This window comes from Triticum dicoccoides, chromosome 5B (genome assembly GCF_002162155.2).
Source record: "Triticum dicoccoides isolate Atlit2015 ecotype Zavitan chromosome 5B, WEW_v2.0, whole genome shotgun sequence".
NCBI classification, from domain to species: domain Eukaryota; kingdom Viridiplantae; phylum Streptophyta; class Magnoliopsida; order Poales; family Poaceae; genus Triticum; species Triticum dicoccoides.
Genome location: NC_041389.1, coordinates 502,437,818 through 502,462,257, shown reverse-complemented (window position 1 = coordinate 502,462,257; position 24,440 = coordinate 502,437,818). Strand labels below are relative to the sequence as shown.

General features: G+C 49.6%; 2 protein-coding genes across 2 annotated transcripts; one reads left to right on the top strand and one right to left on the bottom strand.

Annotated features, from left to right (window-relative positions):
• Positions 1-1,973: 1,973 nt before the first annotated feature.
• On the top strand, positions 1,974-19,108 carry LOC119309863. The gene is made up of 8 exons (XM_037585765.1): positions 1,974-1,999; positions 2,072-2,366; positions 3,027-3,202; positions 15,323-15,992; positions 17,343-17,520; positions 17,632-18,119; positions 18,379-18,507; positions 18,638-19,108. The coding sequence occupies exons 1-8, from the start codon at positions 1,974-1,976 to the stop codon at positions 18,779-18,781; spliced, it is 2,106 nt and encodes a 701-aa protein (XP_037441662.1). The 3' UTR covers positions 18,782-19,108.
• Positions 19,109-19,264: 156 nt separating this feature from the next.
• On the bottom strand, positions 19,265-22,830 carry LOC119311168 (formin-like protein 15). Its single transcript, XM_037586802.1, has 4 exons — positions 21,396-22,830; positions 21,056-21,255; positions 20,681-20,925; positions 19,265-20,359 (listed from the first exon to the last, which is right to left on the bottom strand). Exons 1-4 carry the CDS (start codon positions 22,493-22,495, stop codon positions 19,550-19,552), a joined length of 2,355 nt encoding a protein of 784 aa, XP_037442699.1. The 5' UTR covers positions 22,496-22,830; the 3' UTR covers positions 19,265-19,549.
• Positions 22,831-24,440: the final 1,610 nt, after the last annotated feature.

Below are 24,440 nucleotides of genomic sequence, written 5' to 3'. Positions count from 1 at the left end.
AAGCCTGATAGTTTCCTTCTGCGGTAGATCCATAGCTTTAGTTTGCCGTTGTACAGCATCTTGTCGTTCCTGGATAAATCCCCTCTAGACCTTCTTTGTTCTGCTTAGCGCCATTGTAGGGCTCAGGAAAAAAATTCTTTACTGAACCATGGTAGATCCAAAATTATATCACCATTTTGTGAAACCTGTTTCTGTAACACTTAGTAGATTTCAGATCCGCCTCTTCTGTTTAAAGGCGGTTTAACCTTTAGTAGTTGATAATCCGACAGATACCATTAGCCCTCTCTTAAACCGCCATCTTGATTTTGAGTAGCAGTATCCGGTTTAACCTTCATATTTGCGCTGATTAAATTTCCCGGTTTAACACCGGTTAGTGCACATCAACCTTGAAACTTAAACCGGCCTTCACACTTCTTTTACAGTTTGTCTTCCAAAATGACCAAGCAATTCTCCGCTTGCAACTGGGTTCCTTCCCGGATCACAGAAACTCAACTCAACGGATATGTTCTAACTAGTGCTTTGACCAAGAAAAGTGTCCTTCATTGGCGAGTCCCTGGCCCTGAATGCCCTCCTGAACCTCAAGATGGAGAAGTGATCGTGTTCATGCAACATCTAGACCGGGGTTTTAGCCCTCCCGGATCAAAGTTTTTCCAGGATGTACTTGCTAGCTTCCAACTCCATCCTCAGGATATTGGACCAAACTCTGTGTCCAACATATGTAATTTTCAAGTGTTCTGTGAAGTTTACCTTCAAGAAGAACCAACTGTTGAGCTCTTCCGGGATTTCTTCCACTTAAACCGCCGAACTGAATTCTCTGACGGCCCCAATACTGAACTTGGTGACGTATCGATTCAGAAGAGGAAAGAAGTCGATTTTCCTCACGCCAAACATCACAACCATCCAAAAGACTGGAATCAAACCTGGTTCTACTGTCAGAACACCGCTCCTGCTGACGAAAACCCTCTGCCGGGTTACCATGCTCACCGGCTCAGCAACGGCCATCCACTGCCACCGCGGCTCACTGCCAGAGAGCGACAAGCTTATGCTCCTCAACTTGCTAAGCTTCGGGCTTTCCTAGCAAACGGCTTAACCAACATTGACCTCGTTCATTGCTGGGTTTCTTGGGGTATCCTACCTTTAAGCCGCCGCCCCGGGTTGATGCATGAGTATACTGGCAACATCAAGGACCCTCAACGGTATCATGAAATAGAAATGACTGATGATGAAGTAACTGAATCCGTCAAGAAGATGCTGGATGAACCGATCGTCGAATGCAGCAAAACTGGGCTGCGTCCTTTTTATGCCTCCAATAAACCGCCAGCGATAAAGATTTTAACTTTGTGCTTTTTGATCCGCCTCCGCTTTAACACTGTTCTAATAATCCTTTGTTTAATTTTACAGGCCAATAAGTCGGGAGGGCTCAAGATAAACCGGCGAGGGCTCCTCGTGCCAAAAGCAAAGTCACAAAGAGAGCAGCCAAGAAGAAAACCACCAAGTCTTTTGATCCGCCCGAAGATGTCGATGAATCGGAACAAGAGGTAGAACTTGACTCCCTTGGCTCATTTTTCGTACACCTTATTGACAATGACTATTACCAGGATGATGCGGAAGCCAGTCGTGCTGACCATGTTGAGGTAATATCCCATTCCTCCGATTCAGATCCTGTGTCGGTTCAGAAATTTCGTCGTGCAGTTCGGAAAGTAAAATACTCTCACCCTCTTGCTCATTTGGATCCAAAATTTTCTTTGAAGACACAACAACCTGAAGGCCGTCGCACAACCCGACACAGTGGCCAGCAAGTAACCTCTTCCAGTTTACCAGACACTCCAAACCGGAAACGTCGTCCAGAGGTTTGTTGCTCTTTTAATAAACCTTATCCCTTGGCGGGTTACTTCCGATACCCACTTAATCCGTCTGATTCAAATTATCAGGTGACTTCCAATTCTTCATCTGGCGGCTCATCAACCACCCAGATGCCTCCCCTCAAAACCGTCCCTGGGTAAGTGTATTACCCTTCAACTTTTTCCTTCGTGCGTCGGTTTATCATACTAACCTTTGTTTAATATTGTAGCACCAAAGCTCGTTTGAGCAAGAAAGCCAAAACTAGTACCCCCACTGATGAAGCTGAAACGGAGAGGGCCCCAGAAGGCACTGGTAGAGATACTGTCGATATTGTCATGGATGATTCTGCCCCACAGGGTCAAAATACTGATGCTGATCCGCCGGAAGCTAACCCGGCTAGTCCTCGTGCTGATCCTCCTAGCCCGGCCAGGGATGAAGACCTGCCAAGCCCAGCTAAGGATTCTATCAATCCGTCAAGCCCAGTCAGGGACACTGTCAATCCGCCAAGCCCGACCAGGGATACTGTCAGTCCGCCAAGCCCGTCAAAAGGTGGCGATGATGATGTTATTATTACTGGTACTAGTCACACCGACCCTGGTAATCCGGTTGCCCTATCAAACCATACCGCCAAGGAAGAATTTGTTGCAATGGGCAAGGGGAAAGAGAAGACAGATTGATCCAGTTATGTGAACTTTACTGCCCAAGAGCTCCATTCTGGATTCCTAAACCGCCTATACACAAGCCGAGATTATGAGGCCGGTTTAGTGAATATGATGAAGGAGCACTATGAGGTAATCTTCAAAAACACTTAAATCTTTCTTGTTCTGTATATCCACTCCATTATAGCCCCAAGGGCCGGTTTGTCTCTTGAAGTTAAACCGGGACTTTTTTGGATATAGAATACTTCAACTGAGTAGCCCCCAAGGGTCGGTTTATCTTATCAAGATGAACCGGGACTTCATGTTCCAAACTGTATTTTGTCAATTCCTTTGTCTTTTTACTTTCTGATCAAATACACATTAGCCCCCAAGTGCCAAGATTAATACTTGTATTGATCCTTGGGACTTTGAATAGTCAGCAGGAAAGAAGCAATCCGCATTAGCCCCCAAGTGCCAAGTGTATAACTGGTTATACGCTTGGGACTTTGAGAAAATAATATCATCTTCATCATCTGATTTTTGCAGGCCAACATAAACAGCAAAGACTCCCAGATTGCCGATCTTCAAGAGAACATCAAATCCCAACAATCAGAGACTTCCAAGGCCAAAGATGAACTTAAAACTGCTTTGACAGCCATGGAACAACTAAAGGAAGGGTTCAAGAATGAACGTGCCAGCTGGGAAACTGAAAAAGCTGCATTGTTGAAGCGGGCTGAAGACGCCGAGTTAGCTCTTAAACCGGTGGCGGAAGAGCTAACTAGGTTGAAGCGCCAAGTAAACGCCATGACCTCTGCGATATTTGGTAAATACCTTTTGTCAAAATTTCTTGAATAACCATCTTTGAGATTGCCGGTTTAACATAAAATTCTTAAACCGTTATAGGTAGCCGTGTTGCTCATCTGGGCTCTGACATGCGGATGAAGCTGAAGGCAGTATATACGTTGATTGAGCAACTGTATACCGGGGCCCAACGAGTTATCTGCGCAGTCTCATACAACAAACCGGTACGATCATTGATCAAAGATACACTAGCCAAGTTATTGATGACGCCGGCGCGGATAGAAGAAATGAAGTGATCTACTGCCAGGGCTGGCGCTTTGTTGGCACTAACTCGGGCTAAAGCCTGGATAGCTGATCTGGATCCAGTTGATATCGCCAAGGGCTACCCCGGTGAACAAGAAAATGGGTCAGCATTCGATAACGAAGCCCTGAAAGCCCTGACGAAGGAGATGCATCCGATGTCAAGCCAATTGGCTGAAGAAGCTAACTTGTCTGTTCACCGGTCTTTTTATGATGAAAACAACCAACGGGTTGATACTGCTGTGAAAGAAGTGCAGAATCTTATCTCGCCAATCCGTAAGCACACTTATGCCCCTGACGTTGAACCGTCCAATCTTATAAGTGAAGAGGCTGTCTTTCGGGCTTTAACCCGGATTGACTGGACCACCGTTGGCTTCCAGCCATTGGGTGGGGAGGAAGAGGTTGAACCGGCGCTAGAAGATCCATCAACTTCACGTCAACCTGGCGATGACTCTTAATCCGGCAACCGGGTTGATTTGCTCAGACTGCTCTTGTGTAAAAAACAATCATTATTTTGGGCCTCAAAGCGCCTTGTAATAGGCTAGTTAGAGTACTTTGATCTGCTGCCATTGTGCACTGATACCTGACTTTGTTTGATCTGCCATGATATTTGCAACACTGGCTTATATATCTTTATAATATTATGCAATCCTTGTATCTGCATAAAAATCCTGTCCGGGCGGTTTACCGCCGGACGGGTCATAATGCCCAATACAAAACCTGGTAGATATCCAAGTTTGTAAAAATATCAAAAATAGATCATACCTGTGATATGAAATGAGGCTGTTGGTTTACCAACTTGATTGTAGTAAGGTTAAAAACCCAACGCTTTGAGTGTTGATAACTCCCACCATGCCGTGCTGGTGTGTAATAAGTCATACCGGGTGACGATAAACACCAGATGATCATACTGGCGACATGTAGTCAAAGCCAGACCGGTTTAACAAACACCGGTTTAATAATGAAGACGATCTGACAACTTGTTGTTGAAAGCCAAGCCGGGTTAACAAATACCGGGTTATTAGAATGACTGATAGCCATGCCGGGTCAATAGACATCAGTTCAACATAAAAGACGACAAGAGAAAAATCTTGACAAGGGCAAATAAAATCGTGTAGTCGAGGCTTTTCAAGGGCTGCCAGGCCCAAATTCGAGGCTTTTCATGGGCTGCCAGGCCGCTGAGTTAAACCATTTGACAAAGCCTTTTAAGATGGACCTCCACCTAACCAATCGTCGTTTTAACTTTAACAAGTTCAGGGTCTATAAGATTGACTTGTCAAACGTTCGGCGGGTCATGCGAGGATTACCTGGATAGGAGTGGCTTACTTGATGAAGGCAGGTTAACCCGGGGTTTTAGGTGAATACACCAGGCTTTCAAGCCGTGCTTGATAGCATATTACAAGGGTCCTTTCAAACTCTTTGTTGCAGTGCACAAAGAGCCCCCAAGTAACTTTGTGAGCTGTGCTCAATGGGTGCCTATGTTTGAGCTGTGCATAGCATCCAGACTCTCTTTGACCCCTTGGGTGTGAAGCTCCCAAGCTGTATTGTGGCATGATAGCCGGTTTAACAAGGTAGAACTCCGCTTTGTCAGCTAAAGCCCCCATGTAATGAAAAGATATTGGAAAAAAATGGCAGAGGCCCTGCTTATAGCAAGGATGCCGGTTTATTATCGTGATCATAATATGTACATTGTCATAATATGTACATAAGAGGAGCCTACATCTCAGGTGTAGTAAGGCCGAAGGAGAGCTATGTTCCACGGCCGCCGGGTTTCCTCCTCAGAGCTGCGTGAGTCTTTTCGAACGTCAATGAGGTAGTATGATCCGTTGTGTAGATTCTTGCTGACCACAAAGGGCCCTTCCCAAGGTGGGGATAACTTGTGCATATCGGTCTGATCCTGGATGAGCCGGAGCACTAAGTCGCCTTCTTGAAAGGTTCTTGTTTTAACTCGGCGGCTGTGATAACGCTGCAGGTCTTGCTGATAAACCGCTGAACGAGCCAAAGCCATGTCCCATTTCTCATCTAACAGGTCCAATGCCTCCTGGCGTGCTTTCTCATTGTTCGCTTGAACATAATTGGCAACCCAGGGCGAGTCATGATGAATATCACTTGGGAGGACAACCTCTGCCCCATAAACCATGAAGAAAGGTGTATAACCCATAGATAGGTTTGGAGTGGTGTTTATGCTCCATAACACAGATGGTAATTCTTACACCCAACAACCCGGCGTCCGCTTCAAAGGAACCATAAGCCGGGGCTTGATACCCTTCAAGATTTCTTGATTAGCTCTCTCAGCTTGACCATTAGACTGGGGGTGAGCCACAAACGCTATATCAAGCCGGATGTGCTCTCGTTGACAAAACTCCTCCATCTCACCTTTGGAAAGGTTCGTGCCATTATCTGTAATGATGCTATGTGGAAAACCAAACCGGAAGATCACCTTTTTGATGAATTGAACCACCGTGGCTGCGTCACATTTGCTTACTGGCTCTGCTTTAACCCACTTAGTAAATTTGTCAACCGCCACCAAGAGGTGGGTCTTCTTATCCTTGAACCGCTTAAAAGGTCCCACCATATCAAGCCCCCAAGTAGCAAATGGCCAATTGATTGGAATCATCCGTAGCTCTTGAGCTGCAACATGAGCTCGACGAGAAATTTTTTGACAAGCATCGCACCGCTTTACCAGATCCTCAGCATCGGCATGAGCCGTCAACCAATAAAAACCATGACGAAAAGCCTTAGCAACCAGGGATTTTGAACCGGCATGGTGACCACAATCGCCTTCATGGATTTCACACAGGATGTCTTAGCCTTCCTCAGGGGAAACACAACGTTGGAATACGCCTGAAACGTTGCAGTTGTGTAACTCGCCATTGTGAATAACCATGGACTTGGATCGCCGGACTATCTGTCTGGCCAGAACTTCATCTTTTGGTAACTCACCTCGGCTCATATATACCAGATATGGAACCGTCCAATCCGGAATTACATGCAAAGCGGCAACCAACTGCGCCTCCGGATCAGGAATAGCCATATCCTCCTTTGTTGGCAACTTTACAGACGGGTTATGTAGGATATCCAGAAAGGTATTCGGTGGCACCGGTTTACGTTGAGACCCCAGCCAGCTTAAAGCATCTGTTGCTTCGTTTTTACGCCAATCAATATGCTCAACCTGATAACCTTTGAAGTGACCAGCCACAACATCCACCTCTCTCCTGTAAGCCGCCATGAGGGGATCCTTAGAATCCCAAGTGCCAGAAACTTGTTGAGCCACCAGATCAGAATCTCCAAAACAGCGAACCCGGCTTAAGTTCATTTCCTCTGCCACACGGAGACCGTGGAGTAAGGCCCCGTACTCAGCTGCATTGTTAGTACAAGAAAACATTAAGCGGAGAACATTACAAATTTAATCACCTCGAGGGGAAGTAAGGACAACCCCAGCCCCCGAGCCCTCCAACTGTCTTGACCCATCAAAGTGGATAGTCCAGTATGTGCTGTCCGGTTTATCTTTGGTGCCTGCAACTCTGTCCAGTCGTTGATGAAATCCACAATATCCTGGGACTTGATGGTTGTGCGAGGCATGTATTTCAAACCGTGTGGTCCAAGCTCAATAGCCCACTTAGCAACCCGGCCAGTTGCCTCCCTGTTCTGGATTATATCCCCCAAAGGAGCAGAACTGACCACTGTGATGGGATGGCCCTGAAAGTACTGTTTAAGCTTCCAACTTGCCATGAAGACCCCATACACTAGCTTCTGCCAATGCGGATATCTTTGCTTTGACTCAATTAACACCTCACTGATATAATAAACCGGCCTTTGAACTGGATATTCCTTCCCAGCCTCCTTGCGTTCCACCACAATGGCCACACTGATAGCCCGAGCATTAGCAGCTACGTATAATAACAATAGTTCTTTATCAACCGGAGCAGCAAGAACTGGCGGTTCAACCAGCTGTCTCTTCAAGTCCTCAAACGCCGCATTAGCTGCGTCACTCCAGACGAAATCGTCTATTTTCTTCAACATCTGATACAAAGGGGTCGCCTTCTCTCCCAAGTGGCTGATAAACCGGCTTAGGGCTGCAATTCGACCTCAGACGCTGAACATCATTGATACACTTCGGTTTAGCCAAGGATGTAATCACTTTGATCTTTTCCGGATTGACCTCAATGCTTGTGTTAGACACCAGAAAGCCTAAGAGCTTGCCTGCCGGAACACCAAAAACGCACTTGTCCGGATTGAGCATCATTTTATAAACCCGAAGATTGTCAAAGGTCTCCTTGAGGTCATCTATCAAGGTCTCCTTCTTCCTGGACTTTACCATAATGTCATCCATGTAAGCGTGAACGTTGCACCCAATCTGAGTATGAAGACAATTCTGCACACCACGCTGATAGGTTGCCTGGGCACTCTTGAGCCCAAAGGGCATAGACACATAGCATAAGGCTTCAAAGGGAGTGATGAAGGTTGTATTCTCTTGGTCCTTAACTGCCATTTTGATCTGATGATAACCGGAATAAGCATCCAAAAATCTCAAACGCTCACAACCCGCTGTAGCATCAATAATCTGATCAATACTCGGGAGAGCAAAAGGATCTGCCGGACAAGCTTTGTTCAAGTCTGTGTAATCCACACACATACGCCAAGTGTCATTCTTCTTAAGCACTAGCACCGGATTAGCCAGCCACTCCGGATGAAAAACTTCGATGATAAACCTAGCAGCCAACATCCGGGCCACTTCCTCTCCAATGGCCTTGCGTCGTTCTTCGTTGAAGTGGCGAAGAAACTGTTTGACCGGTTTAAACTTGGGATCAATATTGAGAGTGTGCTCAGCGAGTTCCCTCGGTACACCTGGCATGTCAGAAGGCTTCCATGCAAAAACATCCCGGTTCTCACGGATGAACTCGATGAGCGCGCTTTCCTATTTCGGATCCAGATTTGTGTTGATGCTAAATTGTTTAGATGAATCGCCAGGAATAAAATCAACAAGTTTAGTCTCATCAGTCGGTTTGAACTTCAGGGTTGGGTCATGCTCTGTGGAGGGCTTCTTCAGAGGAGTCATATCCGCCGGATCAACATTGTCCTTATAGAACTTCAACTCTTCTGTTGCACAAACTGACTCAGCATAGGCCGCATCACCCTCTTCACAGTCCAAAGCGATCTTACGACCCCTGTGTACCGTCATGGTCCCTTTATGACCTGGCATCTTGAGCTGTAAATAAATATAACAGGGCCTTGCCATGAACTTTGCATAAGCCGGACGTCCAAACAGGGCGTGATATGGGCTCTGGATTTTCACCACTTCAAAGGTCAATGTTTCTGACCTGGAATCATGCTCATTACCAAACACAACTTCCAAAGATATCTTGCCAAAAGGATATGCCGATTTACCTGGTACTACACCGTGGAAAACAGTGTTCGACGGTTTAAGATTCTTATCCGTCAACCCCATGCGGCAAAAGGTTTCATAATACAGGATATTGATACTGCTTCCTCCATCCATAAGTACCTTGGTGAATTTATAACCTCCCACCTGAGGTGCCACCACTAGAGCCAGATGACCCGGATTGTCAATCCGGGGCGGATGATCCTCTCTGCTCCACACGATGGGCTGCTCGGACCAACGTAAGTAACGAGGTACCGCTGGTTCAACAACATTAACTACCCTCTTGTGAAGCTTCTGATCGCGCTTACACAAGCTAGTGGTGAAGACATGGTATTGCCCGCCATTCAACTGCTTCGGGTGACTCTGAAAACCTGATTGCTGCTGATTCCCCTGATTATTCTGTTGGTTATTACCACCTTGGTTGTTCTGGTTGCCCTGATTATTCTGAAATCCAGAGTTTGAACCGCCGCCACCATGAAAACTTGGACCTGAACCGCCTGACGGACCCTGATCATACTGGAATAGATCAGATTTTTGAACTCCTTCATAATGAAACAGTCCTTCCAGAGATGTGTTGCAGGAACATCCTTGGTCCCATGCTTTGGGCAGGGTTGGTTTAACAGGCGCTCCAGATTCATACCTCCACCGCGCTGGGGCAGTTTACCCTTACGACGTTGCATATTGCCCTGCACATTGGTGTTAGCCACAAAATCCGAATTATCTGCTTTGCGCTTACCATTGTTCCCATGGCTCCCTTGGTTGTGTTGTTGTCCCTTCGCACCGCCGTTCTTCTTTCCCTTCTCCAGTTTCTCCTCATCAGAATCGGGATCCTTGGTATTATCAGAATCGGCATATTTAACCAAGCTGCCATGAGTATTCCCATATCATTGCAGTGGCGCTTGAGTCGTCCCAACTTCATCTTCAGTGACTTTAACCGGCAATTACGCTCCAATGTTAAGATTGCCGTGCCAGCCTTAATGTGGTCCGACGAATGCAGGACTTCCAAAACCCGGCGCACCCAATGGGTTGTTGACTCGTTCTCTCCTTGGATGCAGGCATCTAGATCCACAATGGACATAGGTTGTTTACATGTATCCTTGAAGTTTGCTCTTAACCGGGCCTTCAATTGGTCCCATGATCCGATGGAGTTGGCGGGCAGGCTTTTTAATCAAGTGCGGGCTGTCCCTTATAACATCATGGTGAAATATTTTGCACACGCCGCTTCATCCACATCCAGCATCTCCATTGTCATCTCATAACTTTCAACCCACGCATCAGGAGGTTGATCGGCGGTATAGTTAGGCACCTTCCGCGAATCCTTGAAATCCTTGGGCAATCGCACATTACAAAGAGCCGGGATGAGACAAGGTACTCCCCAGGAACTAAAAGCAAGTCCGGTCCCTCGTTCTACTAACGCCGCTGGTTGAACTGGGGCAGTTTGACGATAACCCGCGTGCTGTGCTGCCAATGCAGCCCCCCTTCACGCTCTGCCATTATCCACCACATCCTGAGCATTTGCCCCACCGCGCGCCGGATTGGGCCCTTGAGGAGCATCGTGGCGCCGCACACTGCTGGACACCTCTGGTTCATCTATGTGCCTGCTATAACTTTTGCTCGGACGGGGGGTTGAATGAATTCTGTCTCGGTATAGGAGTAAGCCTGCTGCTGCACAACAGCGGTTTGAAGAAGATCCCTGGCCTGTTGCGTCTCAATCTCCGCAAGTGAATGGCCCTCCATTGGAATAGCTGCCAAGCGAGATGCTGCAGCAATCATGTTATCCAAAGGGCTAGAAAAATGACCCGGTGGTGTTGATACGTATTGCGGCGGGTTATCCGTTCGTCGGGGCGGGTCCGTCAGGCGTGGTTGATCCGGTGCTGCCTAGGTGCCTCGGTCCGGTTTACGGTTGCCGGATTACTTGGCCCAGGCCCCGGCGTATTGAAGAGATTCAGTCCTTCGAAGACTGGCGGCATACGAGACCGATACTTCCTTCGCATCACGTCGTTTGACGCGTTCTGATCCAACATGAGCCGGTAATTCTGCGCCTGGATCTACTGCGACTGGGCATCTAAAGCGGCCCGTTCTTCAGCCATCCGAACTTCCTGAGCTGCCAGGTCCTCCTTCGCCTGTGTTATCTGGTCCTTTAGCTTGGTAACCTCTGCATTATGCTGATCCTGCGTCTCCGGGGTAACTGCCGTGGTTAACAAGGTCGCTCAGGCATCCAACAAACCGGAGAGAACTTGAGCCGGCCGGCGCGCCGGGCCTCCTACCACGGCTGCTGATCCGGACGTCATTGCTGTTGTGGATGAAGATTGCAAGGTGGGCTGTGTTCCGGCCATGAAGACTGCAACCCGATTCGGTGGTACAAAGGGGTCCGGAATACTGTTGCCATCAGAATATCCCCCAACCCGACCGTCTTGCAATTGGTACAGCGACTCGGTTTCACCAGTGGACGAATCGCCATCTGAGTAGATGGCCGTCTCACCATTAGACACCGGTTCATATTCCGCTCCATGGATGAATCCGACGAACGCATGCTTCACGGCAGGCTGAACCCGGGCAGAACTCGCATGCTGAGCCCTTTCGACGAGGTCAGTGGAGATGTTCGGCTCAGGGCCCAGTTCGCCGATCTTACTGATGAAAACATGAATTCCGCCAAAGGGGACCCAGTACCCGTACTCACTTGAGCCGGCATCAGGGTCCCATCCTGCATCGTCAATGTAGAGCTTGCCGCGACGACTCTTGGTCATCCGGCCGACTTCGTACCCCTTGGGTCCTTCAAAGCTGCCCTTCAAGAACTCGAAACCATCGTGCGATATCCCCACGGTGGGTGCCAACTATCGTGGAAATAACACGTCAGATGTCCTAACAAAAGGACTTAGTCATGGAGCCATCGCAACGAGATTAGCTTGAAGGGGTTAAACCGGACAAGGGACACGTGAGTTTATACTAGTTCGGCCCCTTACGATGAAGGTAAAAGCCTACGTCTAGTTGTGATGGAATTGATTGGGTTTCAATGACCAGGGAGCAAATACGCTTTGCCTGAGCCTCGAGTTGTTGTTTCTCATCCCTGAACCACCGCCGGGTCATCCCTTTATATACACAGGTTGACACCCGGCCGGTTTACGGAGTCCCGAGGCCGGCTCATACAAGTGTCTGACTCGGTCTCCCCCTTTCCCTAACTTACAATACAAGTTATACAACTATGGCGGTTTACAACTATGGGCCCCAATCCGCCTTTGGACTCTGGGCCTCTAAGATTCATTTTGTAAAGAGCCATCTTTGTCTTCATGGGCTTCAGTACAATTGAGCGTGAATCGGCCCCTCCTGGGTGGTTTATACTCAGTAGTTATATCCTCAACAGACGGCCTATTCCTCATCGAAGTAGGAGGAGGAGCGGCTGTCGGCGCTCGACATGGTCGCTGTAGTTGCTAGGTCATCGGAGTGAATCGAATCGGACAAATTGGAGAGGAGAAAAAGAGACGGATTGAGAGTGAAGTGAGCTAGGGTTTGTGAATTGTGGATATTTGTGGGGACAGAGTGGGTCGGGGCGGGCTAAACTAACGTGTCGGACACGCCCGAGCAGCCCCATATCCGCCCTATATTTGGGCTGGATATGAGGGTGCCAGACAGCCCGGGCGTTTGAGGCCAGTTTGAGCCGTCCGACTGGGTCTGATTTTCGTGACCGATGAGTGACCGGGCGGGCCGCTCGGGCGTTTGAAACCGGTTTGGGGCGCCCGGCTGTAGATGCTCTTAGGGCATGCCCAACGCGAAAATTCAATTCGGCTCCCGAGCCTAAAACTAATTTTTAAATGTTAAAAATATTAAGACAATTTTTCCATTTGTTCTTAGGGCATCTCCAACTGCGACTCTTAAACCGCATGCATCCGTTCGGACCGTGTTGTCCGGACATATTGTGCCATCCAACGCGGGCATGTATCGGTCTGCTGAGCGGTCTGGACATGTTTTCTGCCGTAAACTGGAGACAAACGTGGGTGGTTTTGCGGGTGTCCGAACCGCTCTCAAGCCTGTGTCCGACCGCCCTGACCCACAAAACCCCTTCCCTCGTCCACGCGCGCTTCCCGCCTGAAACGGTCAGCGCCGCTCCAGAGTGTCAGCGCTGCATTCATGCCCGGCTAGAGAAATGGTCCGGACCAGCTGTGTGTCAATGGTTGACATGCCATTGCGGAAAAAAGGACCAAGAGTCTAATTGTGAGTTGAGGGTTGTCTTGTACAACTGGGATAAAAAAGAGACGTATGCAGTAGTGAGTCGATGCTTAACTTGCAACTGGAAAAAAGTCAACCCCTAATTGTGGGTGAATGGTGGACTTGCAATTGAGACGAAAAAAGTCAACCCAGCTACAAGTTGAGGGCGGACTTGCAACTAATGCAAAGGAAGTTTCTGGCCCAATTGCGATATATGAGCCTAGTTGTGAGCCGGGGTGGACTTGCGAGTCAAGGATGGACTTGCAACTGAAGAAAAAATGTTCAAGGTCCCAATTACATGTCAAAGATGGACTCGTAACTGGGATGAAAAAGAAAAGAATCGTGCCGAGTTGCGAGTCATTGGTTGACTCGCAAATGTGTGTAAAAAAGATTAAGAGCCTAGTTATGAGTTGATGGTTGTCTTGCACCTAGGATATAACCTAGTTGCGAGTCGATGGTTGGCTTGCAGCTAGAGAAAAAATATCTATCCGTATTTGCTATTCGATGATGGACTTACAATTGAGACAAAAAAAGTCAGGCCTCATTGCAAATTGTGGATAGACTTGCAACTAATGAAAAAGAAAAGAATCGAACCCAGTTATGATAAAAATAAACATTGAGCCGGCTCAGTTGTGATATATAATAAACATCGAACACAGTTGCGAGTCAAGAAGGACTTGCAACTGGACACACAAAAAAAGGGTTGTCAGTACACCGTGAGAATGGTTCGACAAAAATATGAAACTAAACAGACCAACAAAAAGACGCGCTACAAAAGAAATTGATAATGATATATAAATAATTATCCACACAGGTTTTGTTTACACTAACTATGAAAAAACTTTAGGACTACATAGTCTGGCAAGAAACATATAAAAAGACAACGCTAAAATGGCCCATGCATTTGCTTACGATCTTAACCAGGCAAAAGAAATGAAAAACAGAACACTGTCAGCCATCCACATACGAAAGACAACACATGCTAAAATAGGTCGTGCGAAAGAAGTACCTTGCGCGAGCCCACCAAAGCAAAAACGAATCTTAAAGCATTTTCATTCCACGGTTAATAATTCTCGCAAATCCGTTTTAAAAATTAAGAATCTCAAATATAATGGGAATGAGATTGCTATATAAATAGTAATAAAATAATGTATTCATCATTGTGTAGACAAAGAGATATCATGGAGCAAAATTAATATGCGAGCAATGCAAAGAAGTAGTAGTTGATCATCAACTTCTTAGTATTCTTCATATTCATTTCCACAAATGCTCATTCTAGCTAATATCTGAGTGTAGATGGAGCTTAATCTCGCATGATAAATCAACTTTGCAGTGAAGTACTCTGGTCTTACACATCTTTATGTGATCAAAATTTTTTGCACATGTTATAAAAAATCATGACACTAATTTGAATGTTTTTTTAGTATTATCATTGTTTTTTTTTGTATTTTTACCAATATTGGTCTCAATGAAAAAACATAAAACTATCTTTAAGCCTTTATATTAGCTTCTAAAAATGAATGTATGGTTTTGACTCAATCATTTTAGATTGACAAAATTTTGTTTTGAAATACAAATGTTTTTTATTTTTATTTTATCTTTTTTAATACAATACAAACGCAGATGCTTAACCTTCATCATTGGAGAGGTGGTATGTAGCTTTACAATGCCACAAAGTTTGTTTTTTTTTTTTTGCTTGAGGAATTTTCAATCTACTCATCAATCATGGTTGTGTGGAATAAGAGGTAATAAAAAAAGAACACAAGAGGTAATAAAAAAAAGTTGTGTGGAATACATACATAGTTGGTTGTTCATGTGGCCATATTTCTGCTTCCTATATACTCCCTCCGTCCGGAAATACTCGTCGAAGAAATGCATAAAAGTAAATGTATCTAGAACTAAAATACGTCTAGATACATCCATTCCGTCGACGAGTATTTCCGGACGGAGGGAGTATAAAAATAAATCACTAAGTTTTTCCTGGATCTCCCAAGAGAGAACTCCCACCGGTTTCTAGAAAATATTCCACCATGTACTCTCGAACAAAAAAGAAATTATTCCACCATGAAAGGCACCGGTGCTTTCTGGATCGCCCGCCACAGCTAACCGTGGAAGATCCAACGGTTCTCCGCAGTTAGTCCACACAACACTCTAGATCCGACGGCCAGAATAGACCCGACGACCTCTGGCTCCGCTTTAGGCGTGGGCGTCCTACTTTCCACCGCACCTTGGCCGCGCCCACTCGCCATCAAACCTCCGTCATCCTCCCACATGGCCGGAGCCGCCTCGGGATCGCCATGGCCCTGAGATCCTCGACAGCGACGTCGCTGCTCTCCAGAACCCTCCGCCTCCTCGAACCTTCCGCGCACCGGGTCCCGCGGGTCGAATCGAGAGCCGCGTCGTCGTCGACTGGCGGTGGGGATCCGTCGGGCCAGGAGCCGGCGCCGGCGCCCATGGACTCCCCGATCAAGGTGTTCTCCGATCTCCGCGGCGGCGGGGCCCGCGGCGCGGCGATCGACGCGGGCGGGTCGGCGCGGAAGCCGGTCAGCCTGTGGCCCGGGATGCACCACTCGCCGGTCACCAACGCGCTGTGGGAGGCGCGGTCCAGCATCTTCGAGGGCAAGATGGACGCCGGGGGCAACGCCGACGCGGGCCCGCAGACGGACCTGCTCACCAGGACCCCCGCGCAGAGCCGGACCTCCATCGTCTACAAGTTCGCCGCCGACGACATCCTCCGCGAGCAGTACCGCGACCCCTGGAACGAGATGCGCATCGGCAAGCTGCTCGAGGACCTCGACGCCCTCGCCGGCACCATCGCCGTCAAGGTATTATCATAAGTGCGATCCTCCCCTCTGTTTGCTGCTCATTTCTCATCAAATCAGGAAAACCAGTCAAAACAAAATCCCCTTGATGTTTCAGAATATGCCCTGTTTCATAGAACTTCAGGCATTGGGGAGGTTTCGATGTGAATGCGAGAGAAAACGTAAATCCCTTTTATTTTAGAGGAAAGGTTGCATCATGATCCAGCTCTGTTGCAAGATTAACCATTTCGCAGCCAACTCTAGCAGAAAGTGAACAACACTACATTGCAGAACAACCTTCCATCTGAAACAGGGTAGATTCCTTCACCATCACAATACGGCCACTAAAACCAGATATATGAAGCATTTTCCAACTGTTTTACCTTCTCGTTGGAATGGGCTTGACACCGTCCTCCACCTCGCTTTTCAAATCACCTCTCGTGTTTTGCAGTCGTGTTGCTGAAACATTTTAGGGTCCTGTAGAAATGATGAGGTTGTACTTTGTAACGATATAGCTGGTTCACTCATTCTCACAACTCTCGCAATCAATCGGCTGGACAACTGAACTGGCACTGGCTGTATACATAAGAAAGTAGAAGTCAGGATTTTGGGGATCTGTTGTTTGTAGGTGCTCATGGAAATATTGGGATTTCATGTATCTGATTCTTCTCATAAAGACTGCCAACTATTCAGATATACTCCCTCCGTCCCATAATATAAGACGATTTTGACACTACGCTAGTACTAACTACTGAGATGGATGATTCATTCGGAACGTATTCACTACTCACTACATCCAGAAAATATCACTGTGTCACACGTTTGAAACCCGAACGAGTAATTAACCATGCTGAATGGTACATACTGTTAAATAAGCAAGGCCTTTAGTAGCTTTTCCTTGCCTTTTGCCCGCAATGGATGTCAGATTACTCTGATAAGGCTGTCAGTTTGGTAATGGAAGCAGCAGAGGCTACATTGCAGGCACACCCTTTAGCTAGCTCAATGGTACATACTGTTAAATAAGTAAGGCCTTTAGTAGCTTTCCTTTCCTTTTGAACAGCTGCATAAGTAGCATTCCTTCCAGGCTGTCAGTACAACTTATACTACACAAGCTGCAGCCCTGGCTCCATTGCATAACAAAGAAATCAAATATGTCTGATACAACTTATTTGGGAAAGTAAAAGCTCGCGGAGGAATAGCAAAGGGGCTGCCTGATTACCTTTGGATGATAGATAACTCTGATAAGGCTGTCATTACAACATATATACTATAAAAATGATACTTATGTACGACAGATAACCGGTATCCGTTCATTTTATGGTGTTTTTAACATCCAACAGGAATCTTTGTTGACAAATCTTATGTGACATGCAGCACTGTTCTGATGGTGATAGCACAACAAGACCTCTTTTGTTAGTTACTGCTTCTGTGGACAAGATGGTCTTAATGAAGCCCCTTCGTCTGGACACTGAAGTAAAGATTATTGGGGCTGTTACTTACGTTGGCCGCTCTTCGATTGATATACAGATTGAAGTGACTCAGGTTGATCAAGGTAGTGTTGCTAAAGAAATTATCAATCTCCTTATTTGTTCGATTTTGAACAACTGTCATGTATGATAGATCTTTCTACTGTCGGTGTCTGACATTTCACAACTTGCAACAGATGGTGATGTGCAGTCAGACCCAATTGCATTGACGGCTAACTTCACATTTGTTGCACGAGATTCAGTAACCGGAAAATCTGCTCCTGTGAACCGCCTTTCACCAGAAACCGAGAGAGAGAAGCAGTTATATGCAGAGACAGAAGCACAGGATAAGGTGAAGAAAAGGAAAAGGGAAGAACAGAAGGGAGTGCTTGAGAAGGGGGTACAGAAGCTTGGTGCTGAGGCTGAGAGGCTGAAGACTTTACTGGCAGAGGGTCGTGTTTTCTCTGATTTTCCTGCTTTGGCTGATAGGGATAGCATATTGATGAAGGATACTCGCCTGGAGAACTCTCTTATCTGCCAACCTCAACAGCGAAACTTGTATGGACGGATATTTGGAGGTTTCTTGATGCACCGAGCATTTGAGCTTGCTTTCTCGACTGCCTATGCCTTTGTCGGGCAGAGACCGTGTTTTCTTGAGGTGGACCATGTCGACTTCTTAAAGCCGGTAAGTAATTAGGCTATTTTTTTGGGTGCATTTCTGAGTAATTAAGCCCGTATCTTCATACAATCAAGTCGACATTTCTAATTTAAGAAAGTGCTGTTCCATGGTTGCTTCTTGGTAGTTACCTCAAATTAGCACTGAAGATGTTATGTATGACTGGATATCTGGATCATGGTAGCAGTTTGTGAAGTCTGTTTCAGAAGCTATAAAATTGGTTTTCCCGTAATGTGGGGAATAACGATGTCAAATTGTGATTGCACAGGTGGATGTTGGAGACTTCCTTCGATTCAAATCATGTGTGTTGTTTACCCAGCTTGAGAATAAATGGCAGCCCCTGGTAAATGTCGAAGTCGTCGCTCATGTAACAAGGCCCGAGCTCCGAAAAAGCGAGGTAATCTCACACTGCTGCCCAGGAGAAACTGTTTTAACTGCAGCAGCTATACCTCTAGTCTTTGTACCTAGTTGAATACTTCCATTCACCATACTACTGTACATTGCTGATGGTGTTGTCCAACAAGCAGATCTCCAACACATTCCACTTCACCTTCTCAGTCGGCAGCGACGCACTGAAGAATGGAGTGAGTATCCGCAACGTTGTTCCCTCAACCGAAGAAGAGGCACGCCGTATATTAAACCGCATGGATGCAGAGGGTTTGTTCGATTGATCCTTCGGCGGAGTGACTGGTTCCAGCCATAATTTTAGCAACTTTTTACTGGCCATGTTAACTAGTGGGAGATGTACCCTATGATTTAAACATCAGCAGCAGATAAGCAGCATGCTGGCAGCAGACCGGGAAAAGTGTAGCTTTTTGGCGTTTCTTTTGGGAAATTATTTGGAGTATAGTAGTAGTAGGATATATAATAACCCCAACCTCGAGACCTAAAAAATGTGCCTTTTGTGAGGGCACTGTCCATTGATTATATATGTAATTGCTTTGTTGTTTCAGCATGTAAACAAAGATAGAGGCCATTAGGGCATTGCCTTCAGGTCAGAGGGAAAGAATGCAGGGATAATTCTCTTGCCAGCATGGGGAGCAAAAGACGAATCCTAGCAGATCCTGAAAGGTGGTGGCTACTGGCTACCTCCGCTTTGATCATGTGACGGTTCTTTTAGACTGAACTTTTATCATGACATTCAGAACGGTCAATTCGCCAAAAGCTTTGGTCTACTACTGCTAGTGAGTGATTGATTCTTAGCATGTCTGAATCAACATGTACAAATGACACTTTCACCTTTGCTGGTAGGCCATTGGCTGCTGGATGATGCTTTAGCCTGCGGAATCATGTACTACTACGATATAGACTTTGATGATCTACACTTCTCTGCTCAAGTTACGATTATAGGTTGGGTCCTCTGCATTGCCTGCTCCTCTAGACAATAGCTAAGATGCAGATTCCAAACTGAGACATTCGGTATCATGCCCTACTGACGGCTACTGCGACGATGACGACGAGCTCTCCTCCTCGGAGCTGCTGGACTGTGCTGCTGGGTTGAACCGTGGAGGAACGGCCGCGCTCTCCACCCGGCGCGAGGTGCTGAAGCCCCTTGTCGCCGTCCGTTCATTCAGCCTGCTGACATCCTTGCAGACGCGGTCGAGAACGGCGAGGAAGTCGCGCACCACCATGAAGATCCTCAGCGGGTGGCCTTCCTCCTTGGCAGAGTTGCCGTGGAAGAACTCGGTCGTCTCCCTGACAAGGGAGAGGGCGAGCCCCTCCTGTGCCTGCACCGCCGTGATCTCCGCTTCGGCCTTCTGCAGGAACTCGCCGATGGAGGCGCGGAACCTCTTGCAGCGCTCATCCGAACCGAGCTGCTGGTTCAGCTGCAGGACGTCGCTGATCTTGCTTACGCCGGCTGAGAGCTTAGAGACGCAGCTGGCCAGCGAGTCGGAGTCCATTCCTGCCGCCTTCTTGACGTTGCCGAGCTCACCGCCGAGGCTAGCCACGATCTTCAGGCCAACCTTCTTGCACTGGAAATCATCTGCAACGGCGCTCGCCTTGTCTTTCGTTTGGCTCGTGGCTACAATGTTGGCACCCTCGGACTTGGTGATCTCCTCGATGACGAAGTGCAGGAGCGTCGTCTTGCCATCTGTGCCCTTTATATCGACCAACTTGAGGAGCGAGTCAAGCTTGAAGGCGTGAGCGTTCCCGCGGTTCGTGCCTGTGTTCATCCGGTTACCGGTCTTCAGGACGGCATCCAAGATCTTGTGGAACAGCCTGCTGCCCCTGAGCTCTTCACACGCAGCCTGAAATGGTAATGGATGACAAATTGATAAGTGATTATTTACCACTATATGCTGCAAGGAACACCTGAATCAATAATTTGAAGTTTTGAACAATAGTACATGATTGTGCCCAACATGTCTACATGATGAATGTAAATGGTAAAGATCACAATGCGGGGAATGATCATAGGAACATGGCACATACAGCGCGCTTTAGATCTCCAGGCACACCTTTACAGAAACAAGAGTCCTTTTACTCGATTCAGAGACACTGTCATGGCACGCCTGCCCCTTTTTGTCATCTAAAACTGTTTACGGTACAAGTTAGGGCATGATTAGTACCTCGAGGGTTTTGAAGGCGGTCTTGAGGTAATCGACCTCCGAATCGAAGTTGGCGATGTAGAGCATTGCCTCGGCTCTCTTGAACGCGAACGGTATCCCGAGCACCGCCTTGAGGAAGCTCTCGGCGGGGCCGAGCTTCGACTGAGCATCCTCTCTGTATTCCCTAAGCTTGAGCTCTTCCTCTCTGGTAGGGGCCATCTTCAGCAGCATCTCCAGCAGCTCAGTTCCAAGGCTATCTGCCTGGCCTGCACTTCCAAGAAATGGCAACACAAGCAAAATGTTCATGGAACCGGGTGATCGGACAAAGGATTCATTCACTGAATGCAAGTTCACAAAATGAAATGTGTGTGGGTATTTTGTGTCATCTCATCTCACCATCAAGCAGGGCCTTGCACACTTCCTCCTTGGTGGCATCGAGCGCCCGCAGCATGATCGCGATGTTCTGCGACTTCTTCGCGTCGAGCACCTTGTTCTCCTGGTTGAAGGGTGCCGCGTTTGCCTCCTTGAATCCGTTCTTGGGCATCCTCCTCGTGGAGTTTGAGACGAACAATGTCTCGATCATCTCTTCGTTCACTCTGTTTTGGTACACGGCAGTGGCACAAGCACAAATGGACAGTCAGTTTCAGAACGAAATGAATCCAATGCATGGCAGCAGCTATGATGCAGAGTACATTATGATAAATGAAGTACTCCAGGAGTGGTGGGGAGGGCTCACCGGAATGAGCTCGCCTTGAGCTGGTCCCACACCGTCGGCCGGCCGGAGCTCGCGCGGAACTTGTCCCAGTGCAGCGGCTTCAGCTTTGGTAGAGCAGCCGCGCCGGCGTCCACATCCTTCTCTTCCGACTGCGGCGACTCCTCTGGGTGGACTGCCCCCGCCGAGGCCCTGATCACCGTGGGCGCGGGGCGCTCGGAGAGCCGCCTCGGCAGCCAGCCGCTTCCGTTGCCGGCTCGCGGCAGCAGAGGGGGCGGCGTTGGAGGTGCAGGTGCCGCATGTGCGCTGCCGTTGCCTTTGCTCGGTGGAGGAGGGGGAGGCGGCGGCGCTGGCGGTGGAACACTCACCGGCGGCGCCCGGGTGTTCCCTATTCTGTCCTCAAGGATGGGGCTTGATAGCGGGCTCATCCTTGCCTGCTGCTGGAACTGGCGAGGCAGGGGCGGCATGGGCCGGAGCTCCGGCGAGCTGGTGCTGGAGATGGTGGCGGTGGAGCCCCGGGGGTGCTGGTCGTCGTCGTGGAGCGCGGGCTTGACCGGCGAAGGCTTAGGCAAGGCCGGCTTTTCATACGCTTCGGGTTCAGGCTCGGGCCGGCCGCGGCGGCGGCGGGCGAGAAGGTAGATGAGCGCGGCGGCCAGCACGGCGGAGGCGACGGCGGCGACCAGGAGGAGGACGGTGAGGAGGCGATGTGAGGAGAGGAACGCGCGGAGCGGCGCCGGCGCGCTGCGGGGGACCGGCAGAGCCAGGGAGGACATGTTGGCCGGCGCCGTGGGGTTCGGCAGCGAGGAGGACGACGGGTCGCCGCCAGCGCCCACATCGCCGACGCCGACGGCAGCTGGCGCGGGGTTGGCCACCGTAGGCGGCTGCGGGGGCGCGGCGTCGGGCAGGAACGGGAAGAAGGGCGCGGGGGGCGGCGGCGGCAGCGCCGGCGCGCTCTCCAGGGGGAACAGCGGCTCGTGCAGCGCCCTCCTCCCGCCGTGCCACTGGTGATGGCTGCCGTCGCGGCGGCGATGGAGAGAGGCGGGGGAAGAAGCAGGGAGGAGGAAGAGGACGTGCAGGAGCACGAGCACGAGCAGCCGCCGCCGCGCGGGCATTGACATTGGCATCGCGCGTGCAAACAAACGGCAGACGGCTGGCGTACGCCCTGGGTCGACGAGACGACAAGCCCCGCCCGCTCGCTCGCCACCTACCACCTACCACGCCATCACCGACGCAAGCTCGGCGAGAGTGAAGCGAGCTGGGCTGAGCTCACGCTGCCATTTGGAGCTCACGCTAGCGTGTGGGGAGGAAGAAAGAGGGGAGTGAGTCAGTGAGAGAGAGAGGAGTGAACGCTCGTGAACAGCTAGCTGTGAACGCAGGAAGAAGAGACGGGGAGGGTGGCGGGGAGCATGGGTGCCTGGGTAGTGGTGCACTGCCACGGACACGGAGCGGTGTCACTGGTGGGAGTGTGTGCTTTGGATTCTTGCGCCTTTCGCTGTGACACACGGAGGTGATGGATGGGGTGCACCGCGTCGCGTTGCACTGGCTCCTTGCTTTGCCGTGCGCTGCTGCGCTGCCTGCGCTTTCGAGCTGGTTCCCATGGAGACGGCCGTCGGCAGTACGTACTACGTGACATTATTTACTCGCCAGTCACTGTGACAAGAGCCTCCGTCTGGACCGGTATCCGATGATCGTTTCAGAGCATCTACAGCCGGAGTCATGCAGCCTTCCCAATCCCCACGGGGATAGCAACTACAACCCGCCGATCCAAACAAATACGAATTTGTCCGTTTTTGATTCGTTTGGATTGGTCCGGCGGACATCAACGTCTGCTTTCACGTTTGGGTCGACACATGCGCCCAACACTGGCCCGACACATTTTAACAGCGCAAAAAACATTTTGAAAACAAAAACAAACATATAATCAAACATAAAAGTCGGCCACGAAGGCTGGCGATAGTTCACGCGTCCACATCCAACATAAAAATGAGCTAGCTACAAGGCGGCGTGCTGCCCTAGGCGTCGTCGTCAGGGTCGGTGAGGTCGATGAGCGTCGGCACAGGGCCAGGCCATGCGAATGTCATGCTCCAGCGGGCGTTCATGTCGAGTGCGGGTTGTGCCGCCGCTGCCTGGGTCTGGCGCGCCTCTTCCTCGGCCTCACGCTGCTCCTCCTCGGCGTTGCGCTCGAGCATCTCGAGGTATTCGCCGTGGCGGCACTCCTCGGCCAGCCATCGTTGGCGCCATTGCTCAAAGTACGCCGCCTCCTGCGCCGGCGTCGCCCCATCCAGACCGGCGGAGCGCTTACCCACTCACGTACTTGCCCAGTCCATGAGTAGCGCTCGATAGGGGTCGGCTCCGGCTCCGGCTCGGCCTTGACGGGGGAAGGCGGGGTCACCGGCAGCACGACGCAGTGCCCGCCCCGGAGAGGGCCATGGCCTCCGCCATGGCCGCCTAGTACGCCGCATCCTCTTCCTCCCTGCGACGCTTCTCTGCCTCGCTCTCTCGGAGGACGACCGCCATGGTCGCTTGGTAGGCGGCCTCCGCCTCCTAGTCCTCGTCACGAACGACTAGGGGGGCTGCGGTGACCTGCAGACGACTTCGCGCATGCTGCGCCGCCTTGCCTCCTCGTGCTCGAAGGCGAACCAACGAGCCCAGTTGGGCGAGTCGAAGGCGTATGCGGCGTCGCCGCGCTGCTCTGGCATCAGTAGCGCCTGCCGGCGCCGCACCTCCTCCGCGTGCGCCCTAGCCGACCGCGGCGCCACCGGCACCGGGATCCTCTCCGGATCCAGATGCCACTCATGCGGCAGGGTCACGTCGGAATACGGCAGAGGCACACGGTGCTGCCAGTGCCACTCCGCCTGGTGCACTGGCACGTTGACGCGCTGCCGCTACCGGCGAGCTGGCGCCGACGAAGGCGAGGGGAACTGAGGTGGAAAAGGGATGGCCGGGGCCTTGCCCTTGGCTTTGCTGCTGCTGCCGAGGCCGGAGAAGAGCCCCATCTGGCTTGACTAGGGTGGCAAGGGTTGCCGCCAACAGAAGAGCGAGATGGGGACGGTGGAAGCGGATGAGGAC

Excerpts from the sequence above, each read along its gene's own strand:
- LOC119309863 (XM_037585765.1), top strand. The coding sequence starts at position 1,974 with ATGCCTCCCCTCAAAACCGTCCCTGG. Across the intron at positions 2,000-2,071 it reads CCCCTCAAAACCGTCCCTGG|CACCAAAGCTCGTTTGAGCA; the intron begins GTAAGTGTATTA and ends TTAATATTGTAG. Across the intron at positions 18,120-18,378 it reads ATGTCGACTTCTTAAAGCCG|GTGGATGTTGGAGACTTCCT; the intron begins GTAAGTAATTAG and ends GTGATTGCACAG.
- LOC119311168 (XM_037586802.1), bottom strand. The coding sequence starts at position 22,495 with ATGCCAATGTCAATGCCCGCGCGGCGGCGGCTGCTCGTGCTCGTGCTC. Across the intron at positions 20,926-21,055 it reads GTGCAAGGCCCTGCTTGATG|GCCAGGCAGATAGCCTTGGA; the intron begins GTGAGATGAGAT and ends TTGGAAGTGCAG. Across the intron at positions 20,360-20,680 it reads CCGCCTTCAAAACCCTCGAG|GCTGCGTGTGAAGAGCTCAG; the intron begins GTACTAATCATG and ends TTACCATTTCAG.